The sequence below is a fragment of the Rattus norvegicus genome, chromosome 8 (genome assembly GCF_036323735.1).
Source record: "Rattus norvegicus strain BN/NHsdMcwi chromosome 8, GRCr8, whole genome shotgun sequence".
In the NCBI taxonomy this organism is placed as follows: Eukaryota; Metazoa; Chordata; class Mammalia; order Rodentia; family Muridae; genus Rattus; species Rattus norvegicus.
The window spans coordinates 129,069,958-129,085,964 of record NC_086026.1 but is presented as its reverse complement, the minus strand read 5'-3'; the positions used below and the strand labels follow the sequence as shown (position 1 = coordinate 129,085,964).

The following is a 16,007-nucleotide window of genomic DNA, read 5'->3' as shown; positions in this document are numbered from 1 at the left end:
ATTTTAACACTCTTGCTCTACCAAGTGGGCTGCTAGAGACTCACCCTTCTTCCTGTTGTAAGTACTACCCCTAGCCTCTAACAGGTCGACAGCACTACATCTGGTGACTAAGGATGGAGGGACCTTTTCTGGCCTCAAGGGATACTGTTTCCATCCACCTCCCCATAGCATCAATCATGGCTGGCATGGATTAAAATCCTACCTCCTTAGACCATGTCTTGCACAAAGGGCTTCAAGGGTGGCTTTCTGGTAAGAAGTATGTGTAACAGCAAACTGGAGGTAAAAGCCAGCTTTCTTCTAGAGCATTCTGGAGACCCTTCCAAGTCCTTTCTGGGCTAAACAGGCTGTGCTGCATTAAGTCTCTTAGCACTTAGGTTCCCCAGGAACTTTGAACTTTAGACCTTTTGTACCTTGGCACAGTGACACAGCTTTCTGTGATGGCTTGTTGTTTGAAATAGGGTCTCCAGAAGCCCTGGCTGGCCTTTAACGCCTCCCTCCTGTTTCTGCCTCTCCAGTGCTGGGATTGTAGGCATGTACCACTGTAACTGCTTCCTGCATAATGCTTATAGCTGTTCACTGGTTTGAGATGAAGGGGGAGACAGAGTCATGCTGTTGGCAGGCCACAGCAATCATGGTGTCAGCCAGACAGGTGAACCACACACTCTTGTTGAGTAGAACTCACCAATCTGACTCTCACAGGCATGTCCTCCTCTAGTGCTCGGGACCTAAAGCATCCAAGGACAGTTTGGTGACCCCCTCTCCCTCTCCCATGCCGACTCCATAATGCGTCCTTGGAGGAACGTATGGAGTTTCCCATGTGTGGCCTCCACCACCCTATGTCCACTATCCCGATGGACAGGAGTTGATTCTTATCCCAAGCCTTGTCCAGTCAGTTTGCTTGCTAAGCTTTCAACCCCCTGCCATTGAAGGCTGCCCTTCACTTATCCAGATGCCACACAGTCATCGTGATTAATGGACAGATGTGTGGGGACTGGGGACCTACTGCCTGACTTCTGGGCTGTAGCCATTCCTTCCTTTAGCTGGTGATCCAGAAGCTGCACTGCCTGTGGCCAGGGTGGAACTGTTCCTTTACCCTCTCAGGAGAGCAGCTTGTCACTAGTCTATCAGTAGACAGGGCAGGTTGCTCCTTTGGCCTCCAGACTGATAAGGCAGAGGAACCGGTCTACTCCGGACTATGCCTTAACAGAAGTTCTCCTTTCATAATGCTTTGGCCAAGGTCTCTGGTAAGCCTCAGGGTCCAGGGACAAACTTATTTGCCCCTTGATTCTCAGTTTTGTACCCCAAAGCATAAACCACTAGAGAGAATGCAGTCTGTATCTTCCCACAGGAAGACTGGGTCTGTCTAACTGAGGCTGCTCATGGCTTATCCTGTGACTGATTTAAGTCTGCAGACTCGGTGCAGAGGACAGGGAGGCAGTACACAGTCCCTTCTTACTCTAACCACCCAACTGTTCTCAGCTCGCATCTCTTGAGGCCTTCCTTGACTTAACGAGAGCCTTGTCTTCTGGGTGTATGCACACAGGATTCTGGTGCTAGCTGAGGCTTCCGCATCAGTATCCTCACCCAAGGGGAGAATCAGACAACAGTAAGGGAGCTCTGCTGGGACAGTTCTTAAAAGGATGGAGATAGCTGGGTATGGTGGCACACACCTTTAATCCTAAACTCAGGAGGCAGGGGTGGGTGGATCTGACCTTGGAGCCAGCCCCGTCTACAGTCTACTGATAGAAACTGCTTAAGGGCAAACTTACAATGTAGTCCTCACAGGAGGCAGAGAACAGGGCTGGCTGTGTGCAGGATACAAGACACGGGATTCAGGACACCTTCTGATCACTTCCCACTACCATCCCTGAATCGGTCACCCCAGCTTCCAGCTTCCTCAGTGAAGTGCACACGGATGCTGCAGGGCCTGACACTCACTCAAGAGTGCTAACCTGAAGCCAACACTTTCCTTCCACTCTGAGGACAGCACCACCCACACCCGCAGGGCACTGCCTCTGGCTAAGTGTAATTTTGAGACAACGGCCTCTTAGGGATGACAAATGCTCTCTACCTGTGTTCTGAAGCTGATCAACCTAGAGGTTTCAGGAAGAGGCAGCTCATGTTCCCCAGGTCTCATCAGTAAATGAAAACGCAAGTGCACTGTGGGCTGGGATCTGGGAGCATCGACATTCAAAGGACGCACAGACTTTCCTCCTTTATTGTTAAGCTGCAACATACATGGTTTAATAAAACAACAACAAAAACATTTAACAATCAAGTGAAAATAAACTAGAAATGAACGCTCAGAACAAAATCTTTTCCACTGGAAACATGTCAGGACGGACTCGGGCTTCGTCCCCACCTCACGGCGATTTCCTTGTGACTTAGGAGCCTACATACCCCATGTTTTCTGTAGCCATGCAGGCGTGAGTGGAAGTCTGAATGATTAAATAAACGCAAAGTCTGTCGTTTACTGTAAAGAATCATCTCCCGAGGCAGCCAAACTGAGTTAGACAACAAAACCATTTAAGAAACTCGCCACATGTTCGGGTTCATCTTAGAATCCGTGAACCTTCAGCTGCTCCTCCTTGACGATGCCAACCTGTAAAGTGAAAGCCACTGTGCTCAGCAGACTCCCGCCAGCAGCCACAGGGACAGCCCAGCACCGCTGACGGTCCTGAGTGCACTTGCACACCCGCACAGGAGTTCGAGGCACTGTTCCCAGGCCAAGCAGCAGGCCACTTGGCTGCAGCATGAACTGTGCGTGAGCCTCACCGTTTTCAGTCAGCGCTGACACTACTCTACTCCCTATCTCGTGTACGTTAGTCACACAGGGCCTCCAGCCACTCACCTCCAAAAGAAACTGGCAAATGTTCTTCCTTTGGTCGCCTTGAAGCTGAATGACCTCTCCGTACTCAGGGTGTTCAATCACAGTCCCATTACAGGCGAATTTCTACAACACAGGGAGTCAGATGCAGAGGTTTTACTTTTGACAGAACAAATGGAGCCATGCATGACCTGACTGCATTAAGGAGCAGTGTCCTCCAGAACTAAGCGACTCTGTAAATGAATCTGGAGGCCATGCAAAGGAAATTATATTAGGGGAACATCAACAACTGCTGGGCTCATATTTCTGGGAGCAGGGTAACCCTTACTGAGATGGAGAACAAAACAGTTTTCCCGGCCTCAGCTCTGGCATGCACCCACTCCTCACGATCACCTTTTTGAAAGCTTTCACAAGTTTCTTTTTGTCATAATCGTCCGCAATGCCCTGCACAGTGGTCAGCGTCTTCCTGCCGTTCCGCTGCTGGATTCTTATATGAATGTAGTCCTCAGTCCCTGCCGGGAGTAAGTCGTCGCCCTTAGTTGCATCAGCAAAGGGGTCTGTAGAGGGACAGAAAGGTTCCACGGCAGAAAACAAATTACAAAGTGGTATGTGGAAGCCGTCCACTCCAGTTCCAGACAGACTGCAGCCATGCCTCTAGTGTTCCTGCTCCATTTCTGCAGGTAAGGGTGGGGCTCACCGATACTAAGTTTCTCAAATGAGAAAAACCTAGGCAGGCTACATGTGCGGATACTTGAGCTTAAAAGTAGAGAACACTGTTGTTGAAGCCACCCTCTAATGAGACAGAAGACATTTACGAAACCCTAATTTCATATAGCCTTCATATAGCCGCCACGAGAACATGCGTCATCTCGACTACAAAAACATCCAAAACCACCCAACCCAATCAGTTAGCATAGTAACCGAGCCTTATAAATACACACAAACATGAACATACAATCTCAAGAGGTGTGATTTACAAATGACTGCCAGCAGAGACAACAGGACCACTTCCAAGTCAAATCAGAGGCCTCTATCTTACCTGTTTCTAATAGATGCCTCTGAGGACTGCTCAAAACCAGCTGGGTCCAGCCCCACCCCCAGCTTCTGCCAGTGGCAGGTCCTTCAGGCACCCCCCCCCCCCTTTCCTGGCCGACTGAATCCCGGATCTCCTAAGCCCTGAGCTTCCTTACTCGCCCAGCAAGGACTGAGCAAACATCCCCCGCACCCCAACACACACACTCGTGAGTCCTCGGAGAGTCACGGGTCTCGCAGTCGCCCTAAAGCTGTCAGGCTCTCCAGCTCCTGGGCCCCACCCCTCCAGTCTCCCTGCAAAGCCCTGGCTAGCCCCAAGGCGACAGAAGAATATCAGAGACTCTCAGCGTCCTGTCAGTGTCAAGTTCCCCGCAAGCCTAGTCTTTGCAGCCCTGGCAAGTGCTGTAGCCCCCTTGTAGGTCTCTGAAGGCTCCGGCCTTTCTATGTCAAGTCCTCCCAGCCTGTGGCTACTCTCCCTGCAGCCTTGGTATATCCCCCAACCCTCCTGTGAGTCCCGGAGACCCCCTGCCCTCCTGCCAGTGTCAAGTTCCCCAAGCGCCGGCCGGGCCCTCGCATCATATGGGGTTGCAGGCCCGCTTAGGGCCGTATCCGAGGCCAGGGGAGAGACGTCCCCGGGGCTAGGGTCGCGGGGAGACCCCGTCGCCATCTTCTGGGCGCCGAGACAAAGCCCAGAGGGACGCGGGCGGCGGCCGGCGGCCGGCGGCCAGCGACTGGACCTTACCGAAAGATTGGAGGTTCTGGATAGTGGACATGCGACACTAGTGTGAGGCCGGTGAGGGGATAAAATTCCTGCGGGGCCCGCCCGGATCACCGTGTCAGGAGGCTGCAGCGGCGAGAAACGGAAATCAATGAAGCGGCGGAAGCCCGGGGCGCAGGAAGACTCGGAGGCGGCGATAGGGCGCGAGCAGGAAGGCGGCGCTGCGGCTTCTCGCACAAAATGGCCGGCGCCGCGTATTTAGCTACGCGCGCCGCCGCCACGTGACCACACGTTCCGCGCGTCCGCCCCGGATCGCTGAGCTGGGGGGCGAGGAGCGGACGGGAGCCCCCCCTGCGGACAGTCGCGGTCCGTCCCGCCCGAGGCGCCGGGTGGAGGCACTTCCGGGTGCAACGGCGAGAAACGCGCCGCGGGGCCTGAACTTGGGGCTCGCGGGGCCCGTGCCTCTGCGCCTCTGTCTCTCTTCCCAGCCCCCTTGGGTTCCCGAGACCCCTGAGTTTTTTTTGCAGAACCTTTGTGGGTGCCACCTGGGAATCTGCCCTTCCAACAAGCCCCAGGATTCGGATGCTGCAGTCTCTACTAAGCTTCACCTGTTTGTCTCAGGTGTTACGACCTGGCCATTAGCAGAGTCAGGAGTGAGTGGAGTGAATGCACTACCAATCCCGCCTGAGCTCTCCTCTCCCGAACCTAAGTCGGAGGCAGGTTCTGAGCGGGATAGGTGCCTGGTACTAGGTGAGTGTGAGTGAGCAGATAAAGTAACTGTAAAGAGGAACCATGCGGGGCTGGGGATTTAGCTCAATGGTAGAGCGCTTACCTAGGAAGAGCAAGGCCCTGGGTTCGGTCCCCAGCTCCAAAAAAAAAAAAAAAAAAAAAAAAAAAAAAAAAAAAAAAGAGGAACCATGCACAACCATCAGTGGACAGTGGGGAACCGCCTTACTTATGCACGCCTATGCAGGTGATTGGCTTTCTAGACCAAAGTAGTAGACTAAAATATAGGAATTCTTAATCTTTTTGTGAGCCAAGCCTGTCAACCTCGTGTTGAAATGATTTTGGAGGCCTGATGCAAGACATTAGAAACTATAGATGGATAATATAATATGTGCCCGTTTAGCAATCCATTCAATAAGATGTATCAGTAGGTCCAATCATTACTACAATTTCCTTTTTTAAAAGGTTTTATTTTTTTTGTGGTTGAGTGTATGTACCACAGAGGCCAGAAGAGGGTGTCATATCCCCTGGAACTGGAATTACAGATAGTTATGAATCACTATGGGAACAGAACCCAGGTCTTGTGCAAGAGCAGCAACTCCTGGGAAGTCTCTTGAGTTCCATTGCTGTAATTTTAAAAAGGCAAGAAGTATCTGAAGTGTAGTGTGAATGTTTCGGAGACTTCTATTGTACAAAACGGCCACTTCTAATATGTCTATGAACGGTTGCCTGTTGCTTAAAGGGTTGTAAAAAGTACTCTTGTATGCCCCTACACCCACCAGTCAAGTTTTTTTTTTTTTTTTTTTTTTGGTTCTTTTTTTTGGAGCTGGGGATCGAACCCAGGGCCTTGTGCTTCCTAGGCAAGCGCTCTACCACTGAGCTAAATCCCCAACCCCAGACCAGTCAAGTTTTAGGAGCATTACTGACTCAGTTTTTTTCTTATACCATGGTGTGAAAAATTCTAGATTATGAATACTTGAATTCATAATCTTGAGTATCTTCTACATTCATGTGGGTTCTGGGGCTGGAATTAAAGTTGTCAGGTCTGTTCAGCAAACCTGAGCCACCTCACCAGCCCTGGAGTAATTTTAATAGTTATATACATCTTCTTTCCTGATATATTAACACTAATTTCTAAGTAACTTATAGTCTACAAAAGTAGTCACAAGAAGCACAGAATACACAAAACATACCATATAAATTGCTACTCTATTACATGGTTCATTCTCCCTTTTCTTACTAGATATATGTTACCAGTGTGTATCACATGGTTTCTCAGATGGAGCCCAGAGTGAGTGAGACAAAGAAGAAAAGTTAACACAGAAAAGCTTTGGAATTCCTCTGAGATCTGGAGCTGGAGAGATGGCACAGTCTTGCTGTTCTTTCCGAGGACTACAGCAGGCTCCAGCACCCAGGAGTAGGTAGCTCTCAACTGCCTACAACTCCAGCTCCAGGGCGTCAGATACCCTTTTATGGACTCTGTGGGAACCTGCACTCATGTATACATCAAGCACATTGTGGCACACACACACACACACACACACACACACACACACACACTGAAACCTTCAAGGTCTCACTGTCATTAAATCTGTTAGAACGTATCCCTCCATTTGGAAGTAAGGTTTGCATCAGCAGTATCTGAGAAAGCGACAAAAGCTTTAGCCAAGCAAATACAAAAGCAAGCTAAAGGCTCTTCTGACTCTGCCTTCATGGGCTTTGTGTTTAAGCCTCTGGTGTACAGTTGCAGACCTACTGCTCATGTGCAGCACAGAGCTCTTGCAGTATGGCTGGTCTAAATTGAAATGCAAGGTAAATATAAAATATGCATGGACTTCTAAAGATTTCAGTCCACCTGTTCACTTTTACTTAAAAAAAATGTAGCTGCTAGAAAATTTCACATGACATATAGCTTATATCCGATTTCTATGAGACAACGTTAGAGATTGAGAGAAACTCAATTTTTTATAAAAAGAGTAAACTGAAGTGTTTAAAATGGAGTGTGTCTGGCTTTAAGTGGTAACAGCATGGGTTAAGGTGGTCGTTTCTGGCCCTGTCAGAAAGGAGCTTAGACGGGTCACAGGGAATGGCTGACTAAGAAAAGGAGGGCAAACAAAGGGTGACAGTTGGAAGGTTGCCGAGGTTAGAGGTAGACTCCAAACCAGGGTCTTAGCATCTATGCAGCAACAACATACATGAAATCAACCAGAAAACCCACGTGTTACAGGGAGAGAACCTACCGGCTGTCCAGCAGGAATAGCTTTGCCTGGCTGTTGGCCACAGGAGATATTTCTCTTGGTTCCTCACAAAGGGGACACTATGATGTAGCTACCAATCACCCTGGCAGTCTGCCTGCATCGGAGACTGAGATAGGAGTCACTCAGTTGTGTCTTGTGTCTTATGTAGTCATGGGATATGGTGTCTGATTGGAGTCCTGGATCCTTGACCATCCAAGGCTCTGTACAGAATTTGTGACCACAACACTAGTGACTCGGATGTCTCTCTTTGGGGAATTCAGCCCACACATATCCCTGGCTATCGCACTCCGAATTTAACGTTGCAGCCTGACAAGGCCAAGCTCTGTACTGGCTATTCCTGGTCTGGAACTGAGCACACACATAGATAAGACTGCAGGCTGGTTACGGAGAAAGATAGGGGTTCCTCTTGTGGGCTCAACACTCCCCTTCAGTTTATCTCCTAACATTTGTCAGGAGCCTAAGATTCTTATCACATCCTCTTCCCTCTCTCCTTCACAGGGCCACTGTTTCTGCCTCTTCCTCCTCCTCACAGACCAGACCTGTGGCATATCTCCCGCTGTCTTAATATTTCCTTCTCAAGGTAGTTAACAGATGCACCTGGCTCCAGGTCGGTTGGAAAGAACACAAAGAAAACGCCACCTTGAAAAAAAGTATCTGACTTTTTTAAATTAAAAATTATTATTTATTTATTTATTTTTGAAGACACCGTCTAACTGTGTAACCCTGGCTGTCCTAGCTGGCCTCTCACTCAGAGATCTGCCTGCCTCTGCCTCCCAAGTGCGGGGGTCAAAACCATGCACCACCACTCCCAACTGAACAGTGCCTACTCTTTTTTTTTTTTTCCTTTTCTTTTTTTTTCCGGAGCTGGGGACCGAACCCAGGGCCTTGCGCTTCCTAGGCAAACGCTCTATCACTGAGCTAAATCCCCAACCCCTGAACAGTGCCTACTCTTTCCTTAGTCTTTTTTTTTTTTACACCTTTTTTTTTTCCGGAGCTGGGGACCGAACCCAGGGCCTTGCGCTTCCTAGGCAAGCGCTCTACCACTGAGCTAAATCCCCAACCCCCAGTGCCTACTCTTAACCACCGAGCCGTCTCTCCAGCCTTAAATCTCCTATTGTTATTGCAAAACGTTTCCTTCAACTCCTAATATCTTCTGGAACTGTAATGACCTGCATGAGTCTAAAGGACTTTTGCCAGGAGGCTTATGGCTGTCTATATAGAAACAAACCAGGCAGCCTCCTCAGTGATACTTTGTGTATTTCCTTTCCGGCGACAAGATAATGCAAATCACGTAAGGGCAAAATGAACATCTGCCTATACGTAGAGCAGTCACCTACCCACTTGAAGTTGGAAAGGCTCTGTGGTCTCTGTGCCTGAACCAGGGAAACAGAACCAGCATTTCAAAGTGCTGAACCAACAGCACAGGTGCCTGTGGGAAAGCAGACACAGAAGTGCCGGAGGACCGGTGCCCTGCATCTACTTTGATGGTAATTAGTGTCTTTCACATCTTGTGTTCAATGAGAAAAGGTATGGGTTAAAGATAGGTTTCCTAGGGAAGCCCTGTTGCCTAGTGGTTAGCCACACGCATCGAACAAAGAAACAACTGGGTTGCCATCTCCCTGCCCAAAATTCAGGGTCCAGTGCTTCTGCACGACTGTAGGATCGGGAGACACATCGAAGAGAAAGCCAGAACCCATAACCCGTGTCAGCTTGTTTTATTGTTTGAGACGCTGCCTTGCTAGGTTCCTACGTTGGCTGGAAACTTCAAGGCTCAAGTGATCCTCTAGTCTCCATGGTAGCTGGAAGTGCAGTTGCGTGCGTGAGAGTCCCGCTCTGGGCCTTTTTAAAAATTATTCTTTGAAATAAGTTCTCATTTAGCCCAGGCCAGTCTGGAACCTGGTATATAACTGAGGATGGTCTTGAACTCCCGATTTTCCTTTCCTCCACTTCCTCAGGGCTGGGTTACAGGTGTGAACCACCACACCGTTTATGTGGTGCCAGGGATGGAACCCTGGCTTCCCGCATGACAGGTGAGCACCCTACCAACTGAGGCCCCACGGTCAAGATGGTGGCTGCTTTGGTGGTCAGACACCAACATGATACCTTGAAGGGCACACATATTTCAAGGAGGAGGGAATCTTCAACCTCGCATGGCCAAAAGGCCAGAGGACAAGCAGGAAAAATAGGGGCTAAACTCTCCTGGTGACAGGGCTAGTCCTTTCACAGGACTGCATGACTTGAACCTTTTCTACCAGCCTCTGCATCCCAGCACCAGTGCGCCCCAGCACCATTGCAGGCCGTGCGTTTTCTAGCAGTCGTATTTTAGGTCCCCACCCTAACAACGATGAACACAGTGGCTAGTGTATCATTGGAAGTTTTCTGTTCTTAGAGACAACTTATATTTAAGGAGCCAGTAACTGTCCTTATTTTCACAGAGCTTGTGAATCTAAAAGGAGAGTTTAAACCGAGACAGCTTGTAACCATAGAGAGGAGTCTGGGAGTTTGAAAACCCGAGGGAAGCCTGGCTATAACCATTCACTTTAGTTCCCTCGAACAAAGTCTTTCTTAGAATCGTGGCAGCCAATGTGTACAACATGCCTGCACCGGAGGAATTGGGAAAAACCAACACTGAGCAAGAAAGACAAATAAAATCCTTTACTGTCAGAAATCTGGGGCACACTGGGAGTCAGGGTAGGTTTCCCCAGGCTGAGGCTGGCCCACTGCCACTCTGTCTCCTGCTCACTCAGCCAGATGCTCAGCTGGACATGTTCTCCCCAAGGTTAAATCACATCTGCTCACCACCAGTCTTGACCAGATCCGGTCCTAGAAGCTGACAAGCTACACAGTCAGAAACAGATGTTCTTGGAATCACATTTGTTTATTTAATTTTAAAAAAGATTTTATCTATTTTATGTATGTGAGTACACTGTCATTGTCTTCAGACACACCAGAAGAAGGCATCGGATCTCATTACAGATGGTTGTGAGCCACCATGTGGTTGCTGGGAATTGAACTCAGGACCTCTGGAAGAGCAGTCAGTGCTCTTAACCACTGAGCCATCTCTCCAGCCCAAATCATACTTGTCTAAATGGAAGTGATTTAAATCTGTTTTTTTTAAATTAAATATTACTAGAGGTAGAGATTAATTATGAATAAAGCTCAGGGCCACTGAGTAAATCCTGACTGTATGGTGTGTGTGTGTGTGTGTGTGTGTGTGTGTGTGTGTGTGTATGTATGTACAGGCTTCTGGAAGCCAGAGGTTGGTGGGGTTGTTCTCAGTCATTCTTGGTCTTGGATTTTGAGACAGGATCTCTGACTGAACCTTCAGCTAGCCTGGCTGGCCACTGAGCCCAGAGTTCCTCCCCGTGCCACCTCTCTCGTGTTGGCATTGCAAGCACATGTCATCGTCCTCTGCTTCTTACAGGAACTCTGGGGTTGAACTCGGGTCCCCATGCTTGCACAGTGAGCCCCTTACCACAACAGAAAGGTAGCCAGAGAATGCTGTCACCTCTGAATTGCTGGGGCAATCCATACTCCCATTGGTCACTCAGCGTTAGCATCCCTTCCATTTCTCCTCCTCCAAAGAAAGACCCAGGGACCCCACCACACGGTATGAAATCTCATAATATAGGGTTGTGTATAGTTCCTGCAAGTGGGCCAACCTCTTCTTTCAGGAGGAAGCAGTGTGCTGCTTGGTTTTAACTTCCAACTTGCCACAGCATACAACCACTACAATCATTCAGAAAGAGAGGAACGATCTGGATCAGTGGGCTTTCACAACCGTTATTTGATGTGGAAGATACACCCCAGATGTGGGTGCCATCGCTTCATGGGTACCCTGAACTGTGGAAGGATGAGGGAAAGCACCTAGGCACAAGTAAGCACAAGGATCCATTCTCTCTTCCTGTCTTGACTCCAGACATCACGTGGCCAGAAAGCTCCTGAGTTTGCGATGGTCATTGACGTAACCTGGAATTGCAAGCCAAATAAATCCTTTGCTCTCCAAGCTGCTTTTGGACAGAGTGTTTCATCACAGCAAGAGAGGAATCTAGGACAAGCGGTGACCTCCCCGAAGCTCACGTTTGCGCCGATGTTCTCAGCACTGCTCAAGCTCCCCCAGATTCTTTTCTTAGTCCGTTTTAACAGGAGCTTTGTTATTGATTCTGGGACATTTTTAAATTGAGCCACCAATGATCTTTTTTTGGATGACATACAGTCTACTCACCTCATACTTCGTCCATCACAGTGTGTATCTCAGACCAACTGTGCCCTTCTGTCTCAAGAGCACAAGACTTTGCCCACAAGCCACTGTAAGAGGCAAGCCCTCGACCAGCCTGTGGGGGCTGCGCCCTCATAACCCTCTGTTTAATCGACTCCACGTGCTTCTTGCTTTGTCAGCTTTTCTTAGGATCCATGTTTCCACTAATTTTAACATAATCCTACCTTCCTGGGAGTAACTTTCTCCGTTGGACGAATCCGTAACACTGGTGGAACAATGTTAATCAAGATGCATGTTCCTTTTTTAGTGGAATGTTTTTATTTATTTATTGGAAATCTCATATAGTATATCTGGATGACATTCCGTCTGTGCTTAAGACGTTCCCTGAAACTTAAGTGTAGGGACTGTGATGTAGACATATCCACTGGGGCCAGGCAGGCCCCCGACAACCAGTTGTTCTCTGCACTTCAAAAAAGCTGTGGCTTTCTCTAATGGTCTCACGGTCTTCCTCAGCTAAACAAAGAAGCATTTTTTATGAGGGATGGAAGCTATGCTTTTCTGTGGGTACAAGAATATGTATTCAGAGTGATGTTGGAAATCGTATTGGTTTTGGAGCATGACGACAGTGGGTTTTCCTCTAGGTTCCACAGCCTCGATATTACCATGTACTTTGTGTTCCCATCTGAGGCTTAATAATTAAGACATGGAGACTTTAAGACTTTAAGACTTAAAGCTTCCAGCCCATTGCTGGGTTAGTCTCTCAGCTAGCTTCTAAGTCAGCTTGGCTTCTCTGAGATTGTGTCTTTCCACACAGTGCTCACTGCTCTACCTCCCAACTCCATTCCCGTCTTTCCTCTGTCCCTCTGCTTCTGTCTGTCTGCCTGGTTGTTATGCCAGATCCTTTACCCCAGCTCTGGCTGCCAGCCCTTTATTACCCATCCTTACTCGTTTGCTTGGCCCTGGGAGCTACGTGACCTTCCCAAGGGCAGCTTGCCTTTTTTCTGGGTTAGGTGAGGAAGCAACGAACATTTATACATCCTGCCAGCCTGGTACCAGGCCCAGCAATGAACCATGGGGAACACAAGGACACAGTTCTCATAGCCAGTAAATACAACATTTGTGGGTCATCCCAACAACTACCGCAGATAGTTGGCTGGGATTGTGGTACCAGGTAAGAGTTCTATCCAATTGACTGGGCTGCACGTCCAATTAGACAGCTGTTGGTCACGGCCACAGCAGGAGCGCTCCCTGGAAGGTATCTTGCTGTGATGTTTGTTGTCACGTTCTGTATCATCACGGCTAGGTAGGGCCTTTCTCCCTTGGCAGTTTTCATAGGACCTTCTGATCTAATAAGTTTATTTTGACTTATAGTTCCAGAATGGCAGTCCTTAATGACCAGGAAGGCAGCAGGCTGCTGGAGCAGGAAGCAGGCAGATCCCATGACACACAGAGAGCAAACTGAAAGCAAGACTAGAAACTCTCAAAGGCCATTCCCCAGTGACACTTCCTCCAGCAAGGCTCCATATTTTAAAGGCTACACACACACACACACACACACACACACACACACACACACACACGCAGCACCCCCAACTAGGAATGAAGTGTTCAAGGACACTGGCCTATGGGGGACGTTTCCTACTCAAACTTGTAAAAATCCAGATGTGTCATCCATTCAAAAGTCCCAAGGCTGAGGTAGAGACAGGTTGACCTCTGGGAGTGGTTGCCCAGTCAGTCCGATGGAGCCGGCAAGAACCAGATGATATAGACAAGGTCTTAAAAAATAAGGCAGGGAGGCTGGGTGGTGGTGGCACGTGCCTGTAATCCCAGGACTGTGGCAGGCAGAGGCAGGTGGGTCTCTGAGTTTGAGGCCAGCCTGGTCTACAGAATGACTTCCAGGACTGCCAGGGCTACACAGCGAAACCCTGTCTCAAAAAAAAAAAAAAAAAAAGCAACCCTAAATAATAAAATATGGTGGAGAACATGTGAAGCAATGCAGTGAAGTTGACCCCTGCTCTCCTCATACATGTACATATATGCATAACACATGCAAACACATACATGCGCGCACACCCATACACCTTCTACACAGACATTGTTGAGGAAGGGAAGCAGAGGCACCCAAGTGTGAGCCGTTGTAAATAAAGCTGCTTTTCCTTGGAAAGTGGGTAGGTTACAGAGAGTGAGGAACGGGATGAATGAAAGACCAAGTCTGCGTTCAGCTCACATCAACCCCTGAGGATGTTGGGCTTTGTAGATAATACTGCTCATGTCCCCAGCAGAATCAGGAGACGTTACAGATCTGCCAGGAGCCTCGTGGCCTCCAGGGCAGCACCATTGCTTACCGACCTGTCATTCCAAAGTAAACGAGGTGCCCCAGGCAGTACGAGAGACATTATCTTTTGAAGCATTTTTCTCGGTAACCGTAGACAGGGATTTCATGTGGTTTTGTTTTTCCTTACAGAAAATGAAGAGCGAAGACCTCCACCTTCTTAGGGATTATGTGTGTATGTCATAAAGACCCAGCCACAAAAGCCGGATCTGGCTTTTCCAAACAGACACATTATTTCCTATGTAATTGCTGTAATTCTCTGCGGGAACATCGCTGGCCCATTCTCAGAAGAAGCAGATGGAAGGAGCCTGCCCTCATGCATGATGCTGTGAACAGAAGTTGTTTAGTGTAAGCTCGGTGCTGCGGTGTGCAGCTGGGTGTTGAGAAGTGAGTAATGGCTGTGGTAAGTCCACAGTCTTTTGTCACACAGAAGACAGTTTAGAAGCCCTCACAGTGTGAATTAAGAATCATAGAGGATCTGAGGGGGTGGCTTAGAACTCTGAATGCTTCTCCAGAGGACCTGAGTTTAGTTTCCAGGGCCCTATAACTCCAGCCCCAGTGGGTCCAACATCCTATTCTGATCTCCCTGGGCACCTGTATGCACTCGGGCATACACAGACACATACATACATGTTCCCTAAATACAAATAAAATAAATCTAAAATAGTATAAAAGAGCTAAGGAGATGGCTCAGGAGATAAAATACCTCCACAAGCACACGCACACGCACATGCACACACCCACACATACAAACACACATGTGCACACACTTGCATGCACATACACATTTGAACACACACAAACACATGTATATACACACATCTATACACTTATACACACATAAAGACACACACATAAAGACACAGAGAGGCACATATACATGCACACACAAACATTCAAGCACACACAAACACATGTAAGCATACACATACACAGATACACACATACAGACATACACATAAAGACACAGAGGCACACACACATGCATATACATGCATGCACACACATTCGATCACACACAAACACTTGTATGTACATACCTACACACATATACACATACAGACACACAGAGGCACACATACATGCACACACATACATTCAAGTACACACAAACACATGTATGCACATACTTAAACATGGACACATAAAGACACACAGAGACACAGACACACACACATACACACACAGACACACAGACACGCTCACACACACACACACACAGACACGCTCACACACACACACCTCATTCTCCTACCCACACAGGTGACCTAGATTCTCAGAAGTCAAAGACAACGCACAAGCTCTCACACCATGAAGAGAATGCCCAAAGCTCAACTGGAAAGAGGACAAAAGCTACCATGAAGTAGGCAAAGAGAGCACATAAGCCAGCAGGACCACCCAGAGATGTGACTTTGAGAGATGAGACACAGATCTGTGACCCTTGACCCTACCTTTAGGCAATATGGCTACCCAGTGTTGACTTCAAGTCTCTCCCCACGGCATACTGACTTTGCTTAACTGGGCCTTTTCTCTTTTCTACATATCTAGTGCCGGGAATTGTGCTTTGTGGATAGTAAGCACACTGCTGAATTCCATGAAGGAACAGCTGGTTATAACGTGTGCAGGGTGCATTTGTCAGGTGTCCCAGGAGCACTTAGCACCACCTCTGTCAGTCTTCAGTGGAGTCTTTCTGGCTTCTCTCTGTGTTGACTGGTTCAATGGTCAGGCCTCTGCTTCTGGGTGGTTCCATTCTTTATACTACTGGACACCTTTCCCTTCCTTTCCTTTTTCTTTCCTCATACCCCAGACACTTTATTATCCCTCCTCCCTCTCTGCCTTCTCTCTCTCTCTCTCTCTCTCTCTCTCTCTCTCTCTCTCTCCCCCTCTCCCCTTAT

At 48.3% G+C, this 16,007-nt stretch overlaps 1 protein-coding gene, 1 long non-coding RNA gene and 1 other non-coding gene across 4 annotated transcripts; 1 reads left to right on the top strand and 2 right to left on the bottom strand.

The window, feature by feature from the left end:
* Positions 1-2,192: 2,192 nt before the first annotated feature.
* Eif1b (eukaryotic translation initiation factor 1B) lies at positions 2,193-5,468 on the bottom strand. Of its 2 annotated transcripts, NM_001106867.1 has the most exons (4): positions 4,602-4,807; positions 3,221-3,384; positions 2,852-2,953; positions 2,193-2,602 (listed from the first exon to the last, which is right to left on the bottom strand). In NM_001106867.1, exons 1-4 carry the CDS (start codon positions 4,630-4,632, stop codon positions 2,558-2,560), a joined length of 342 nt encoding a protein of 113 aa, NP_001100337.1. In that variant the 5' UTR covers positions 4,633-4,807; the 3' UTR covers positions 2,193-2,557. The 2 variants fall into 2 exon arrangements, with proteins under 2 accessions (NP_001100337.1, XP_063121375.1); XM_063265305.1 differs by having other exon boundaries at positions 2,201-2,953; positions 4,602-5,468.
* Positions 5,188-8,254, top strand: LOC120094297 (uncharacterized). The gene is made up of 3 exons (XR_005488563.2): positions 5,188-5,327; positions 6,547-6,720; positions 8,060-8,254. It is a non-coding gene; the product is annotated as an uncharacterized LOC120094297 (long non-coding RNA).
* Positions 6,122-6,202, bottom strand: Trnap-agg29 (transfer RNA proline (anticodon AGG) 29). Its single transcript has one exon. It is a non-coding gene; the product is annotated as a tRNA-Pro (tRNA).
* Positions 8,255-16,007: the final 7,753 nt, after the last annotated feature.